General features: G+C 40.7%; 1 protein-coding gene across 1 annotated transcript in view; it reads right to left on the bottom strand.

Moving 5' to 3' along the window:
- Window positions 1-6,885, bottom strand: part of PPP1R13B (protein phosphatase 1 regulatory subunit 13B) — a 46,595-nt gene extending 39,710 nt beyond the window's left edge. The window contains exons 1-2 of the mRNA XM_021708527.1: window positions 6,833-6,885; window positions 4,769-4,888 (exon numbers count right to left, since the gene is read on the bottom strand). Coding sequence (XP_021564202.1) covers window positions 4,769-4,865 — 97 coding nt within the window. The 5' untranslated portion in view covers window positions 4,866-4,888; window positions 6,833-6,885. The remainder of the gene's footprint in view (window positions 1-4,768; window positions 4,889-6,832) is intronic.
- Between the last annotated feature and the right edge of the window lie 10,921 nt (window positions 6,886-17,806).

Raw genomic sequence — 17,806 nt, 5'->3', positions numbered from 1 at the left:
GGCGTGATAGCGCACGCCTGTAGTTCCAGCTACTTGGAAGGCTGAGGCAGAAGGATCGCTGGAGCCCAGCAGGTCAAGGCTGCAATAGCCAGGAGCATGCCACTGCATTCCAGTCTGGGTGACAGCATGAGACTCCAACTCAAAATAAATAAATAAATAAAGCCCAGATATATAGTATGTAAGTGGATATACAGTGTATTTAATGGGAGGAGGTGGAGACATGTTAGAACACAATGTTCAAAAGAGATTCCTGCCGGGCTCGGTGGCTCAGCCTGTAATCCCGCACTTTGGGAGGCTGAGGTGAGTGGATTGCCTGAGCCCGCGGGTTCGAGACCCGCCTGGGCAACTTGGCGAGACCTCAAAATTAGCTGGGCGTGGTGGCTCACGCCTGTAGTTCCAGTTCCTTGGAAGGTTGAGGCAGAAGGATCACCGGAGCCCAGCAGGCGAGGGTGCGGTGGCCGGGAGCGGCCACTGCACTCCAATCTGGGCGACAGAGTGAGACTCCAACTAAAACAAACAAACAAACAAACAAACAAAAAAAACTAAAATAGGTTCCTTAGGGGGTGACAATTAAAAAGAGATTATGAAACCTATGGCATCTATCAGTTTACAGATAAATTAAATTCTTAATTGTTCTGAGTATTTTTAAGGAATAGGGTATTAAAGTTGATTTAATATTCTTCAATTGCTACCTCTTCCAGACAACAAGCTATTAAGAAATCAGAATACTATAAATACACAGCATTAAAATTATACCAAGTGCCATCTAATCTTTGATGGTAAAGGAGAAACCTGATGATCCTGCATTTCAGAGTCAGAAAATAATGAATGATAAACTACCACCAGTAAGTACTTACTATGCCCAAGACCCTCTAAGCACGTCACAGCACATGTCATTCACCCACAACTCTAAAAGGCTGACAAGGAAACCAAAGCACAAGAAGGTGAAGTCACTTGCCAAGGTCCCGCCCTAAGTAAAAAACAGGCCAAGGGTGAACTCGGGCTCGCTCCTAACCCCATCACATCATCTCCCGGGTTCTAGTTTATGCTCTGCAACTAGCTGGTTGTATGAGCTTCATTGAGTTACTCTAAGCTTCTGTTTCCTTAAGTGTAAAAGGGGGTTGAGGTAAACGTCCTCCACATTCTCCTCCAGATTCTAAATAGAGAATTCTCATCCTTTCAGTTGAGGAATGTCTTTTACTTCTTTTTGTTATGTCCTGTAGCTCTACACACAATAAACACTCAAGTGCAATCCTCTTTATTTATTATTATTTTGAGTCAGGGTCTCACTCTATCGCCCAGGCTGGAGTGCAGTGGCACAACTGCACTCCAACTCCTGGGCTCAAGCGATCCTCCTGCATCAGCCTCCTGAGTAGTGGGACTACAGGCTCGTGCCACCATGCCCAGCTAATTTTCTTAGTTTTTATAGAGATGCGATCTTGCTATGCTGCCTTTAACTGTTGGGCTCAAGCAATCTTCCTGCTTTGGCCTCCCAAAGTGCTTGGACTATTTTATTCATTTTTAAAATAAAGACACAGGGTCTCCCTTTATCGCTGCAATTCTGTGGCATAATCACAGTTCACTACACCCTTGAACTCCTGGGCTCAAGTGATCCTCCTGTGTCAGTCTCCTAAGCAAATGGGACTACATGTGCACACCTGGCCTTTCTTTTTTTTTTTTTTTTTTTACTTTTTGTAGAGACAGGATCTTGGTATGTGGCCCAGGCTGGTCTCAAACTCCTCACCTCAGGTGGTCCTCCTGCTTCAGCCTCCCAAAGTGCTAGGATTACAAGTGTAAGCCACCATGCCTGGCCTAACTCCCTTTAAATAATATCAAATAGTAACACCTGCCTTGCCCCAAGCAAGAAACATGAGTCTGGGATCTAAACTCTGGCTCCTTAGAACATAAATAAGCTGAAGAGAGAAGTTCAGTTAGTAAAAGCAAAACATAACAGGGAACACAGCACCCATGTGCACTGCTCTCTATGCCACCTCATTAAGTAGAGGAAAAGGGGCAGAGGGCATGGCGTTGGAGATGGGGAGATGGAATTCTGAGTCAGAGCATGAAAGATAACAAATGGGCAAGAAAGACTGTGGTTGGAAGAGAGACAAGGAGGTTGAAGCTCACAGGGGCACATTACAAATGCCACCAAAGCTAACCTGAGGACTGATAAACAGGGAAGCTGAAAGCTCTGAACAGTCATGACAGGTATGTGATGAATCTGATTCTTTCGATCCTGACCAATCACCTGTGCCAGCCCAGGTGGAAAAGGTGTGTCCCTGGTCCCCACATCTCACTCAGGTCGCCTGGCGTGTCCTTCATATCCTAGCCCCTTCCAGAACACAGCAGTGCTGAATTCTCCCCCACAAATCCCACTCTTCCTCAGGGTCCACTCTGAGCCCCATATCCTGCAGGGCATCCCTCTCAGGTCTCTCCACATTGATGGCCATCTCCTAGGCCACAGTACTCGGTGCCCGCTGTGCCCATGTGGCGCACATATGCTCCCGCCACAACCAGATGAACAGCACTTGCTGTGACCACGAAAGTCAGCCTGATGGCTAGCACCATCACCTTCCTAATGACTCTGATGATTCTCTAAGCATCCCTAACATTTCTAGGAGAAAAAAGCTCTTCTCCCCCAGGACACTACAGGTTATGCGCACATATTGCATCAATAAAAGTAAAAAGTGAGTCTTCTGATTTTAGCATAATTAGGCAAGGAGGGTATAGGTGGCTGGAGAACTCACATAGCGAGTTTTAAAATAAACCCTTAGCACCAGGACATCACCTCAACTGTCCACCAGTCTAACCCTCCTCCTCAGGGAAACTTTCCCAGAAAGGAAGGCCCTGGTCTAAGCTAACAGTGGATAAAAGAGCTGTGCCTGCAGCCTCCATGTCCTGGTTCCTGGCTCTAGATGACCAGAAGCAGCCAAAAAAAGCCCGGACGTCATGGTGTATACAAAAGACAGCACTACAACAATATCTACAGCTATGGAAAGATGATTTTTAAGTAAACAGTAGCTCATTCAAGGGCAACATTTCCTTTAATACAAAATGCAAGTAAAGGGGAATAACTTGCAATAAAGAAATCTTTTCTTTACAAAGTAATGTTCTTTTGAGCTTTTAAAAAATACCAGAAGTAATACATAATCACTGTTAAATAACAAGTTAAAGATCTCTTCATTGTACAGTGTATATGCATTCAGAAAAGAAAGATCTCAGCCACTGCTCTGCTAGGCTATGGTCTGGCCATGTGCTCTTTGACTATGGATGCCACGTTTTCTTAGTTTTGGCCCCCTCCTCTATCTTGGGGAGGTGACTCTCTCCTCTCTCTTCTCTCTCTCTAATCTACTTTCTAAATAAACTAGATTTTCCAATCTAAACAAAAGACTTCCTTATTTCTTTAAATTTTAATTAAAAAATACATAGTATGTTTCCATGGTTCAAAGTTCAAAAGGAACAAAACAAAAAAGTGTACAATGAACAACCCACCCTGCTCTGCTCCTCAGTGGCACTACTCTTCCCTTCCCTGCTTCCCCCAGGATAACAACCTTACCAGTTTCTTACAGATCCTTCCCAAGATGCTTTACACATACAAGCAGATGTGTGTACAGAGTAATTCTTTGGTCACTTTGACACAGAAAGCTGCTCAGTGTGTACACTTGTGCACCATGCTTAACTTACTTCACATGTCTAGGAGATAGTCTGGGTCGGGGCACAGAGCACCTTCACGATTGATGGCTGCAGAGCATCTCACTGAGTGGAAGGACTGCACTTTCTGTAGCCCAGCTCCTCTGGCGGCACTTAGGTTGTCAGCACTGCTCATTGAGCAGCACTGTGTATATATGTCATTTTGCATGTGTCTGGCACAGCTTCAGGATAAATTCTCAGAAGTGAAATTACTGGATGAAAAGTTTTATGTTTTGCAAATTTAACAGCTATTTCCAAATTGCCCCGTACAGAAGTCACCAGCTGACCGCCCCCCCACGGTGATGCGGAAGAGTGCCTACTTCTCAGCATCCTCGTTGACACTGTGCTATGAAGTATTCGCATCTCTGCCAATATGAAAGGGAACATACAGTATATCTCAGTGTAGTTTTCCCGGCATTTCTTTCTTAGGAGTAAGGCTGAAGATCTTTTCACAGATCCCAGGGCCACAAATAATTTCCTTTTCGGTGAATTGTGTATGTGTGTATTTTCCCCATTAGTTTACTAAGCTTTTTTCTTATCCACTTCTGGGAACTCTACAAGTAAAGGGAATTAGTCCTTTGTAGTATGAGCTATAAATACTATTTCCCAGTTTAGAATTTGTCTTTGACTTTGCTTAGGACAGTTATTTCCATGTAGTCTTTTCCGTTTGTGTTTTAAATTATTCATCAGCCTTGTCTTTTGTGGTTTAGTATTACACTTAGAAAGGCCTTATTCACTCTAACAATAAAAAGAGCATCTCCCAGAATGTTTTTTAATCCTTTCATGGTTTTATGTACATTTGAAATCTATTTACTAGACCAATCTGGTATTTATCAAAAATCCTTTAAATATCCTTGACTGACGTGGATCCTCAGGAGGAGGAAGGGCTGTGACTACACAGTGTGACACCACAGTAAACTGCAGTCACAGAAGCTAAAGAAACGACACTCTCCCTCTCACCCCATGTAAGTAAAGGGGAAAAAGTGCGAATAATGTAACATTTATTCCTATTTTTAGGAATAAATAAATTAACCTTTATGGCAAAAATTAACAAATAAGAAAGCAAGCATTTCTCTACCTTGTTCACTGCTCTCAGCTGGAGAGTCCTCGTGTCGAAGAAAAAATTTTACTTCTTCCCTCCGCGGTCCCCACTTCTGCAGATGCTCATACATCATGTGATCAAAGGGTATGGGCCGTTCTAGGAAAAAGACCACATTGAACTCATTCCCAAAATGAACATGACTCCAACCAAAATTTTTAAAATTTAAAAAAAAATGTAATAAATGTACAAATGCACATATATGTCTATATATTAGAATTCAAGAATACTACAAGCACTGAACTTTAACATTCATGAACAAAAGCAGGAATATGAAAGGAAAATCATTTAGGCAACATATACACACAAAAAGTATCCATAAAAGCAATTTTGCAACATTACAAAGAGAACACTAGCCGGGCTGGGTGGCTCAGCCTGTAATCCTGCGCCTTTGGGAGGCTGAGGCGAGTGGATTGCTTGAGCCCATGGGTTCGAGACCCGCCTGGGCAGCGAGACCTCATCTCTACAATAAATCAAAAAATCAGCTGGGCGTGGTAGCGCATGCCTGTAATTCCGGCTACTTGGAAGGCTGAGGTGGAAGGATCGCTGGAGCCCAGCAGGTCGAGGCTGCGGTGGCCGGAAGCGGCACTGCACTCCAGTCTAGGTGACAGAGTGACACTCCAACTCAAAAAAAAAAAAAAAAAAAAAAAAACACTAAAAAACATGCCCTATGCAATATTTATTACAAATACATCTCTCATTCTTCAAAGAAACATAACTAACTGATCATGTTATTCCTTAAAATGTTACACGTGGCAATCAGACATATAAAGGCTGGATACTGTACTTTCTGGTAATTCAGGTAACATTATTGTGAAAGTTTGGCAGCACCAAGTTAACAATAAAAATTAAATCTAGCTGGATGCGATAGTTCACACCTGTAATCCCAGCACTTTGGGAGGCAGAGGAAAGAGGATTGCCTGAGCCCCCTGATTAGAGACCAGCCTAGGCAACTTGGCAAGACATTGTCTCTACAATAAATAAAAGAATTAGCTGGGCATGGTGACACATGCCTATAGTTCCAGCTACTTGGGAGAATAAGGCAGAAGAGTCGCCTGAGCCCAGCAGGTTGAGGCTGCAGTAGCTGTGAGTGTGCCACTGCACTCTAGCCTGGGTAACAGAGTGAGACTCTGATTCAAAAAATAAAAATAAAAAAGTTATCCTACAGAATTGGGCCTGACATGGTGGCTCATGCCTGCAATCCCAGCACTTAGGAGGCTGAGACAGGAAGATTGCTTGAGCCCAGGAGGTCACAGCTACAGTGAGCCATAATCATGCCACTGCACTCTAGTCTGGGTAACAAAGACACAGATTTAAAAAAAAAAAATTCTACAAAATTAAATGTACTTTAAATAATATTTAAAAAACAAAGTTCACAATCCCTCTTAGCTAATTACACGAGGAGAGCATTAACACAGCATTACTTTTACCTTTACAAAGCATTCTATTTTCCTTCTTTGGGAATTCAGATACTATGCCCATTTTTTAAAAATCTGGGTTGTTTGCCTGTGTCTTAGCTATCTGAAGGAATTTTTTATATTCTGGGTGCTACCTGGGTTGGCTACATGTATTGAAAATAGACTTATCTTTTAGTTTTGTTCGTTATCATTTTTTTTTGTACAGACATCTAAAAATTTTAAATGTGAGCAGTTACCAGTCTTTTCCAATTTTAGTTTGTTTTTAGTGCAATAAATCTTCCTCTATCCCAAGGTCAAAAAGATATTCTCTTAAGATCTTTTTACAAATGTATAGCTTTTCATTGACTTTATGGAACTTACTTCTGTATATGGCATAAAGGTCTGACTTTTTTTTTTTTAGTTGGAGTCTCACTCCACTGCCCAGGCTGGAGTGCAGTGGCATGCTCACGTTCACCCCAGTGTCGACCTGCTGGACTCTGGTGATCCTTCTGCCTCAGCCTTCCAAGTAGCTGGAACAACGGGCGCGTGCTACCACACCTGGCTGTTTTTAATTTATTGTAGAGACAAGGTCTCGCCAAGTTGCCCAGGCGGATCTTGAACCCCCAGGCTCAGGCAATCCACTCGCCTTGGCCTCTCAAAGTACTGGGATTACAAGCTGAGCCACTGAGCCTGGCCTGCCTCTTTTTTCTTACTTGAATAATCCACAGTCCCAGCATCGTTTGTTGAATAGTCTATCCTTTTCCAACAGACAAATAACTGCCAACTCTGACGTGTATCAGGATGTCATACATACGTGGGATTTTTTCCGAGCTGTCTCTTCTGTTCCGCTGGCTATCCACCTCCTCTGTGCCAATACCACTGTCTTAATTACTATCATTTTATAGTAAATCTTGGCTGAGCGCACTGGCTCATGCCTGTAATCCTAGCACTCTGAGAGGCTGAGGGGAGAGGACTGCTTGAGCTCAGGGGTTCAAGACCAGCTTGGGCAACATAATGAGACCTCATCTCTACAAAAAAAAAAAAAAATTAGCCAGGCATGGTGGTGCACACCTGTAGTCCCAGTTACTTGGGAGGCTGAGACAGAAGGCTAACCTAAACCTAGAGGGTTGAGGCTGTGGTAAGCTGTGATCATGCCACTGAACTCTAGCTTGTGACAGAGTGAGACTCTGACCTAAAATAAATAAATAAATAAGTTTTGCTACTTGGAGGTCAATTTTCTTCACATGGCTTAGCTTCAAATTGTCTTGGCATTTCTCATCCCTTTGCATTCACATACATTTTAGGAGCAGCTTGACAAGGTAGGATTTTTTACTAAAACAATATTATTTATTAATAAATTTGGGGAAACCTGACATCTTTGTGACACTGAGTTTTCCACTCCATGAAAACGATTGTGTTTTAAAAGTCTCACAGTAGAGGTCTTGCACATCTTAATTTATTCCTCTGAACTTGATTTTTTGTTTTACAAGGACATATTATCTTTTAAAAAATAATTGTTCTATTTTGGAATAATTTTAGATTTATAGAGAAGTTGCCAAGACAGCACATAGTGTTCCTGTGTGTCCTTCACTACTTTCCCCTAATTTCTTTTTTTTTTTTTTTTGAGTCAGAGTCTCACTCTGTCGCCCAGGCTGGAGTACAGTGACACACTCACAGCCACCCCAACATTGACCCACTGGGCTCAGGCGATCCTTTCGCCTCAGCCTTCCAAGTAGCTAGAACTACAGGCGCATGCTACCACACCCGGCTAATTTTTTGATATATTGTAGAAACAAGGTCTGGTGTCGAATCCCTGGGCTCAGGCAATCCTCTTGCTTCGGCCTCCCAAAATGCTGGAATTACAGGTTTGAGCCACTACGCCTGGCCACTTTCCCCTAATAGTGACATCTTATATAACTGTGGCATACTGTATGCACCTGACCCTTGAACACGGGCTTTAACTACATGGATCCACTCATACGCAAATTTTCTCCTGCCTCTACCATCCAAGACAACAAGACTAACACTTCCTCTTTCTTCTCACCTACTCAATGTAAAGATGATGATGAAGACCTTGATGATAGTCCATTTCCACTTAACAAATCATAAATATATTTTCTCTTCCTTATCATTTTCTTAATATTTTTTTCTCTAGCTTACTTTATCATAAGAACACAGTATATAATACATACAAGATACAAAATACGTGTTAACTGGCTGTCTATGTTATCAGTAGGGCTTCTAATTAACATAAACTATTAGTTGTTAAGTTTTGAGGGAGCTAGAAGTTATACACAAATTTTTTACTGTGCAGGGGGTTGGTGGCCCTTACCCCTGCATTGTCAAAGGGCAACTACAGTAAGTCACCTACATATGAACGAGCTTCCATTCCGAAAGCACGTTCATAAGTCCAATTTGTTCTTAAGTACAACAAAGTTAGCCTAGGTACCCAACTAATACAATCAGCTATACAGTATCAGGTACATCACTGCTGCGTTTATGCTCACTTCCAGACATCCTGGGCTTGAAATAAAGATACCATACTATTGTACTCTATACAGTACTATAAAGTACAGAAAAGCACAACCACTTGTAGAGGATGCATGCACACGACAATGTACACCAGACATGTAAACTAACTTATGTGATTGGACATGCTTACATACATTCTCATCTTTGAAATATCACAACCTGAAGGTTCCTATGTAGAGAACTTACTTAATAGATAAATCTTGGGGGTTTTTGTTATTGGTGTTTTTGCTTTTGTTTTTTTTTTGAGTTGGGGTCTTACTCTGTCACTGAGGCTGGAGTATAGTCCATGATCACAGATCATTGCAGACTCGAACTCCTGAGCTCAAGCAATCCTCATATCTCAGCCTCCTGAGTAGCTGGAATTACAGGAGCATGCCACTACATTCAGCTAATTTTTTGCTTTCTTGTAGAGACGAGGTTACAATATGTTGCCTAGACTGGTCTCAAACTCCAGGGTTCAAGCAATCTTCCCACCTCAGGCTCCCAGAATGCTGGTATTACAGAAGTGAGCCACCACACCTGACTGATTAGACTTTAATAATGTTGTTCAATCTTCCATAATCTTATTTTGCTGCTTGATTTATCAATTTCTAATAGATATGTTTATAAATCTCCCATTTTGATTGTGGGCTTATCAAATTACTCTTTATAATTTTATAAATGTTGACTTTATATCTTTCAGCTGACATTGTTAAATGTATGTTTATTCAAGGTTGCTTAAGCTTCTTGATGTAACACTCCTTTCACTGTGCCCATATTTATCCTTTCTAATATTTTAGCTTTAAATTCTATTTTGCCTCATATTAATGTTGCTATAAAAGCTTTCTTCTAGCCTTTCTCTTCATTTCAACATTTATGGTGGCATTATGTTTGATATGTCTCTTGTAAGTGACATATAGCTGGATTGTATTTCTTTTTTCCCAATCTGTACCTCTGTCTTAATAGGTAAATTTGATCTGTTTACACTTAACACAGTTATGGAGGTTTTGGGGTTTTTTTGGTTTTTTGGTGTTTTTTGAGTTGGAGTCTCACTCTGTCACCCAGACTGGAGTGCAGTGGCCGCTCCCGGCCACCACAGCCTCAACCTGCTGGGCTCCGCCGATCCTTCTGCCTCAGCCTTCCTAGCAGCTGGAACTACAGGCGCACACTACCACGCCCGGCTAATTTTTGATTTATTGTAGAGATGAGGTCTCGCCAAGTTGTCCAGGCGGGTCTCAAACCCACGGGCTCAGGCAATCCACTCACCTCAGCCTCCCAAAGGCATGGGATTACCGGCTGAGCCACCGAGCCCGGCTTATGGATGTTTTTATTTTACTTTTTCTTATTTATTTTTTAAGAAACAAGTCTCACTCTATCACCCAGGCTGTAGTACAGTGGCACAATCACAGCTTACCACAGCCTTGACCTGCAAGGCTTCAAGTGAGGTAATGGATATGTTTAGATTTAGTTATTCCATCTTTGCCTCTGTCTTTAGTCTCTTCCTTTTTTTGCTTCCCTTTTCTGATTTCTCTTGGATTGATGTTTTTCTTCTCTCTCTCCTGCCTGTCTGAGGATCTGGATCATGTAAGCCTCATGAATCACAGTAGCAACCCCAGCATCAAGCAATAAGCGTAGCCTGGTCTGACGTGGGTGGAGCACGCCTCAGTCCTGCTCCTCCGCAGGAACCCAATCCAGCCCCACTGCCTGTGTCCAGTGGGGGTCACATTTTTATTCATATTGCTTTGGCTTATAGTTTTAGCAGCTTTATTTTTAGTTGATTTATCGGCAAACATTGTCAATAAATTTTCATTTTTTTACATTAATTAAAATCAATTTACAATCTACATTTAAATCTACCAAGTCTGAATACAACAATAAAAATAAAATCCCATTTTGTCTTATTCCAGTTATTTAACAGAAATTTATTGTTTCCCTTTATGAATTTATAAAATTTTGAACAGGAAAGATTAATTTTAAGAAAGTAAACTAAGGTTTGCTATTTTTTAAAATTATAATAAAGTTTGGGGGTGGACTCATCAGAATCTGGCCTTTATGCAAAATAAACCTATGTAACTAATCCTCGCATGTATCCCATGATTATAAAACAAAAAAATTAACAAAAAAGAAAGCTTAACTAGACACTACTCTAAACAGATCATGTAACATAAAATATATTTCACTAGCATCTTATATAATGGAAATCCATTATAAGACTCTTAGGCATTCCTGGATAAAGTAAAAAAAAAAAAAAAAAAGTAACTGTATTTGGAGAGAGGGTCTTTAAAGAAGTAATAAGCTAAAATGAGGTCATTAGGGTAGGCCTAATCCAATATGACTAGTGTCCTTGTAAGAACAGGAGATTTGTACACAGGCATAAAGGGAAGACACGGGGAGGAGTCAAGGAGAGAGATCTTAGAATCAACCAAGCCTACTGACACCTTGACCCCAGATATGCAGGCTCTGGCATTGTGAGAGAATGAATTTTTATCGTTTAAGCCTTCCAGTCTGTGGTACTTTGTTAAGGTAGCCTTAGCAAACGGATTCCCATATCCACAGAGAAATATCTCTACTCAAAAGTATTGATAATTACTATCAGTTATTATACCTACGACATACTGATCACACTAACATACCACGAGTTACTGATGAAATAACATTTTTATACAAGTGTTCTATGAAAACTAAAAATCACCTTAAGTTTCCTCTGGGGTAAAAAGACTGAGAAAGGCTGTTATAGTGCATTCCCTTTCCTGAACTGCATCCACTTGAAGATCTTTCTAGATCCAGACTTGCTGCCTGTTTTACTTACCAATTTCAGTGTTTACTAAGTGTCTTTTGTGAGCATTAGCCTGGGCACTGGGGATATGATGGTGAACAAACAGACAAGCTCCTGCCTTCAGGAATCTTAGTCCAACAACACAGAGATGCACACTCCATGTTTTGATAAATACCATGATGGTATTAGAGCATAGGGGAGGGACACAACATACTTTCAGTTCAAGGAAGAGATTGAGAGACAAAGAATTGATAGAAATCAGTCAAGCTCCATGGAAAGAGCATGTATAAAAGTCCATGGCAAATGCTGTATGCTGTGACCCTCTGTGTTCCAGGGTAGTAATCCTCATCTTTGATGAGGTAGAACCAAACATTATAATTTGGGATGGGGTTAGAGACAAGGATGGTACCAAATAAATGACTCACATGAGCATTTCAAGTGGCCATGGACCATTTAGGGCTGTAATCTTATGCAAAACCTTTATTCCTTTATGGGGGTGGGGGGACAGATAAGGAATTAGAAGTGGTAAGTAATAAACAGCAAAGAGATCAGAGAAGAAGAAATGATGGAATGAAAGCTCATGCTCTAATACTGGTCCCGTAAAAAACAAGAATTACAATTACTTAACTGCCTCCCTTCCTGTAGCTGTCATCAGGCTGACAACTGAGGACCTGTCCTTCTACTTCTAGTTTAGCAATAGTTCAACGTCTATCAAAGTCCATGCTCTTTCCATGTCCTCAAAAATCTTCACTCTGGATTCTAAGGATAACATTAAAAGCACAGTACTTTGGAAGGAAATATTTACAAATCATATACCTGATAAGGGATTTGTATCTAGAATATATAAAGAACTTTCAATAACAAACTTTCAATAACAAACAAACAAATAACCCATTTAAAAATGGGTAAAGGGTAGGGCACAGCAGCTCCTGCCTGTACTCCTAGACCTTTGGGAGGCCAAGGTGGGAGGATGGCTTGAGGCCAGAAGCTCAAGACCCACCTGAGCACCACAGCAAGACCTCACCTCTACAAAAATTTCTCTAAAAAAATTATCCAGGTGTGGTGGCACATGCCTGTAGTTCCAGCTACTCAGGAGCTGAGGAGGAGACTGCTTGAGGCCAGAAGTTCAAGGCAACAGCAAGCTATGTACGCCAGCCTAGAAGGCAGAGTAAGACCCGTCACAAATAAATAATTAAATAAATAAATAAAGGCAAAGGAACTGAATAGACATTTCCCCAAAGAAGATATACAAATGGCCAATAAGCATATGAAAAGATGCTCAGCATCATTAGTAATTACAGAAATACAAATCAAAACTACAATGAGAGCCAGGCTTAGTGGCTCAGCCTATAATCCCCCGCCTTTGGGAGGCTGAGGTGAGTGGATTGCCTGAGCCCGCGGGTTCGAGACCCGCCTGGGCAGCGAGACCTCATCTCTACAATAAATCAAAAAATCAGCCGGGCATGGTAGCGCACGCTTGTAATTCCGGCTACTTGGAAGGCTGAGGCGGAAGGATCACTGGAGCCCAGCAGGTTGAGGCTGCGGTGGCCGAGAGCGGCCACTGCACTCCAGTGTGGGCGACAGAGTGAGACTCCAACTCAAAAAAAAAAAAACTACAATAAGCTATCCTTTCACAATCACTAGATATAGCTAAAAAATCAAACAGACAATATTAAGTGTTGATGAGAATGTGGAGAATTTGTAACCCTCATATACTGCTGCAGGGAATGAAAAATGGAACAACTGCTTTAGAAAGCAGTCTGAGTAGTTCCTCCAAAGGTTAAACACATAATTACCATATGACCCAGCAATTCTTGGGTTTATACCTAAGACATATTAAAATATATGTCCACACAGAAACTTGTACATGAAAGTTCACAGCAGCATTATTCATTATAGCTAAAAATGGAAACAACCCAAATATCCATCATCTGATAAATGGATAAAGTGTGGTACACAGCCATGCAATGGAATTTTTTTCAGTAACAAAAAGGAATGAATTACTGATACATGCTTCAACATGGATGAGCTTCGAAAACATTATGCTAAGTAAAAGAAGCTAGTCAAAAAGGACTATCCACTGTATGATTTTATTGAGGTGACATGTCCAGAATAGGCAAATTAATAGAGACAGAAAATAGCAGTCATCTAAGGATTGAGGCGGGCAGGACAGGGAATGAGGAGTCACTGCTAATGGGTATGGAGTTTCTTTTTAGGGTAACAAAAATGTTCTAGATTTGCCTGTGGTAATGATTCCCCAACTCTGAGTATACTAAAGCCACTGAACTGCACACTTTAAGTGTAAATTGTATGAGATGTGCATTATATCTCAATAAGTTTGTTTTAAAAAACTTAAAAGACTTCATTATCTCTAAGTGCCTTTTAAATACTTCCATTTGGACACCCATCTCACTGTCACCTCAAACTCAACATGTTCCCACTATCATTCTTTAACTGTCCAGTACAGAGCCATACATATCCCAGTTGCCAGATATAGTTCCTTGTGAGCATTATTTTTGAACATCACTCCCTATTTAAAATCTACCCAGACTCCTTCTTTCTGCATGCTGAGTAAATGCTCCACCCCTCTACCAGTGCTGGGGGCCTCACATGGGCTGCCTCGGTCTCTGCCCGCTCCCCACTTTCTCTCAAAGAAGTCTCTTTAGTGACTTTGCAGCATGCCATGTTTGCTCTCTTCTCTTTTCCTCCATTCACATTGCTTCCCTTACTTAGTCCATGCCATCCTAATTCAAGCCCTTCTTTAGTGTCCAAACTATTTTGCAAAATTTTCTGTAGTCAGCATTATATTATTTCTACTGATCTCTGCCCAACTAGCTGACAAATTCCTTCATTGTTAAGAGCCAATATCTTACTCTTCTCAATTTAATACACAAATATTTATGGAGGATCTACTACTTATATAGGTTTTTATACATAGGGAAACACAACAATGCTTCTGCCTTCATGAAGTCATTAAAGGGAAAAAAAGAGTAGATAAATAGCTTGATGCATATTAAACAAAACACTCTAAAGGTCTCACAAAACAAATAACCAATATTAAACTACTAATTAGTCACATCAGGAAGAAAGGACTCACAATAACTTATCAGCTTATCTCAAATGGCTGCCATAAGTCTCAAATCACATAATGTTAGTTTTTTGGTTTTTTTTTACAAATAGTGTTTTGTAAAATCCTATTCCCATGTAATAGAATTGCTTTTATTTTAATTATTCAAGTCCTTATTATTGCAGATAACCAAGAGCCAGAAGCAATGTTTTCCATTTGATAAATAGTAAACACTATATATTTAGTAATATTTTTTCCAGCTTTATCAGAAAAAAGCAAATCCATCAAGATTTCAGCCGAAAAATGGTCATTGATTTTATTCATCATGTAACAATCTCTACAGAAACGAATACATACCATTTCCCCTCCACACTTCAGCTAAATGACAACTGCCTTCTCCAGGTTCCTTGCAAAATTCTACAACATCTCGACAGGTTGTTTCAGGTGTTATAGGAACTTCTGTTAAAATCTGTTCATTGTTGCTCAAGAAAACAGTTAATATCATCTGTAAGAGAAAAGATTAAAGCTTATAATTTAGATTCTTTATCATAAAGAGATTTATCTGTAACCCCCTCCCCTCTGAAATGCCTTCAGGATTATTTACTGGAAATAATAAGTAAGCTGATTCTAAAGTTCATGTAAAAAAATAAAAAAGGTAAGTCAGGAAAATTCCAAATGAGGAGGGTATTAAAAAAGAATTAGCACTACCAGGTAATTACAAAGCCTCAAAACAATATAGGGCTAGTACATATATAGATCAGTGGAACAAATTCATGTATCAGAAATAGACTCAATTAGCTACGAAAAATGATAAATAATCAGTGAGGGCTCGGTGGCTCAGCCTGTAATCCTGCGCCTTTGGGAGGCTGAGGTGAATGAATTGCCTGAGCCCGCAGGTTCGAGACCCGCCTGGGTAACTTGGCAAGACCTCATCTCTACAATAAATAAAAAAATCAGCCAGGCGTGGTAGCGCTCGCCTATAATTCCAGCTACTCGGAAGGCTGAGGCGGAAGGATCACCAGAGCCCAGCAGGTTGAGGTTGCAGTGGCCAGGAGCGGCCACTGCACTCCAGTCTGGGTGACAGAGTGAGACTCCAACTCAAAAAAAAAAAAAAAAAAAATCAGTGAGGCATCTCAAAATCAAAGAAAGAAGTGACTATATAATGAATGATGTGTGAGCAATTAAAATATCCATCTGAGAAAAAAATTGATTCATACCACATCATATAGTAGCATAAGCTCCTAATAGATCAAATATTTAGACATCAATCACAAAACCATAAAAATTCTAGAATAAAACCTGGGTAAATTCTTTTTTATAACCTTGGAGTACAGAATCCTTTTCCAACTATGATCAAAAACAAGATACTATTTTTAAAAAGATGTATGCTCAAATACATTAAATATAAGAATCTCTTACAAAGCAAAAAGACAAACTGCAAGAATATATTTACAACTCATATAACAGATAGATGGCTAACTTCCTCAATACATAAAGAGCTGCTAAAAAATGATAAAGACCCAAACCCCAATTCATTAAAAGAAAATGGCCAGAGAAATGAATTAATGTATCACAGTAAAAGAAAAATAAATCGCCCTTAAACAGGAAAATAAATTAAATTTGAAAAGTTTTTTCCAAAATTGGCCTCAATTTTTTTTTAACCTTAAAACAATCCTGTCTCTTTGACCTCAGATCTTGAGACATCATATTGGAAGGGATTTTTTTTTTAAATACCCCTAAAGTAAAATTTAAGTCAAAGATTTTCTTTAACCAGAAAGTATATTTCTGCTTAATCTTTAACTAAAGATCAGAAACAAAACCTGCATTTGTCCCAAAACTCTCCTCTTACTTAAAATCTCTGTTGTTAACTAAGACTAATTTTAGTTTGTTATCAAAATATTCCTTTTCTGGCCATGCACAGTGGCTCACACTTGTAATCCCAGTACTTTGGGAGGCCGAGGCAGGAAGATTGCTTGAACACAGGAGTTTGAAACTAGCCTAGTCAACACAGCAAGACCTCATCTCTTCGGAAATAAAAAGATTAGCTGGGCATGGTAGCATGCACTCATAGTTCCCACTTCTCGGGAGGCTGAGGCAGGAGGATCGCCTGAGCCCAGGAGTTCAAAGGTATGGTGAGCCATGTTCATGTATTGCACTCTAGTGTGGGCAACAGAGTGAAACACCAACTCAAAAAACAAAAAACAAAACAAAACAAAAAAAGTTATTTTTCTTAAAAGCCTCCTAAATTCCTACATTTTGAGATTAAGCATCTTCATATCAATGGTCAAATTTTATGTAACCAAAATCAAGAATAGTTTTGAACTGGTTTCTTACTACCAATCTCCCTTCACTCTAACCCTTCACTGCACTCTACATGTAAATCAAGTGAAGTCATCCCCTTGCTTCAATATTCAAGAGCTCCCACTGCCTAAGAGCAGCCCTTCGCAAACATCTCTGGCATATAAACAGGAAACAGGTTTCTTTACTGAGCACTTCTTAGAGTCTAATGCTGTAATATTCATGCGAATCATTATTTTTCCCCAGAGAATCTCAAGGGGTTTAAATTTCCATAGAATACACTCTAAGAAACAGAATAAATTACAAACTCCCAGCCAGGCTCGGTGGCTCAGCCTGTAAACCCGCGCCTTTGGGAGACTGAGGTGAGTGGATTGCCTGAGCCCGCGGGTTCGACACCCACCTGGGCAGCAAGACCACATCTCTACAATAAATCAAAAAATCAGCCGGGTGTGGTAGCGCATGCCTGTAATTCCGGCTACTTGGAAGGTTGAGGCGGAAGGATCGCCGGAGCCCAGCAGGTCGAGGCTGCGGTGGCCGGCAGCGGCCACTGCACTCCAGTCTGGGCGACAGAGTGAGACTACAACTCAAAAAAAAAAAAAAATTACAAACTCCCAGCCTTCCAGGTCCCAGTTCCTCAAGAGTCACGGGACCTAACTCCGTCAGTGCCAAGGGAGTCGTGGCCTCTAGTAGCCATCCCTCTGCCCAAGTGCTCTTCCTGTTTGCTGAGTTCCTATTCACCCTTCAGTACTCAGCTCCCACTACCATCTACTACAGAGGCTCATGCCTGTATCCTAATACTGTGGGAGGCCGAAGTAGGAGGAGCACTAGAAGCCAGGAGTTCAAGACCAGTCTAGGCAACACAGCAAGAGCCCATCTCTACAAAAAAATAAAGTAAAAAAACTAGCTGGGCATGGTGTCATGCGCCTGTAATGCCAGCTACTCGGGAGGTTGAAAAGGAAGGACTGCTT

This window comes from Carlito syrichta, unplaced genomic scaffold (assembly GCF_000164805.1).
Source record: "Carlito syrichta isolate Samal-C Ts95f unplaced genomic scaffold, Tarsius_syrichta-2.0.1 Scaffold142862, whole genome shotgun sequence".
Lineage (NCBI taxonomy): Eukaryota > Metazoa > Chordata > Mammalia > Primates > Tarsiidae > Carlito > Carlito syrichta.
Note: the sequence above shows the minus strand (reverse complement) of the source record. Positions and strands in the feature narration are given on the sequence as shown.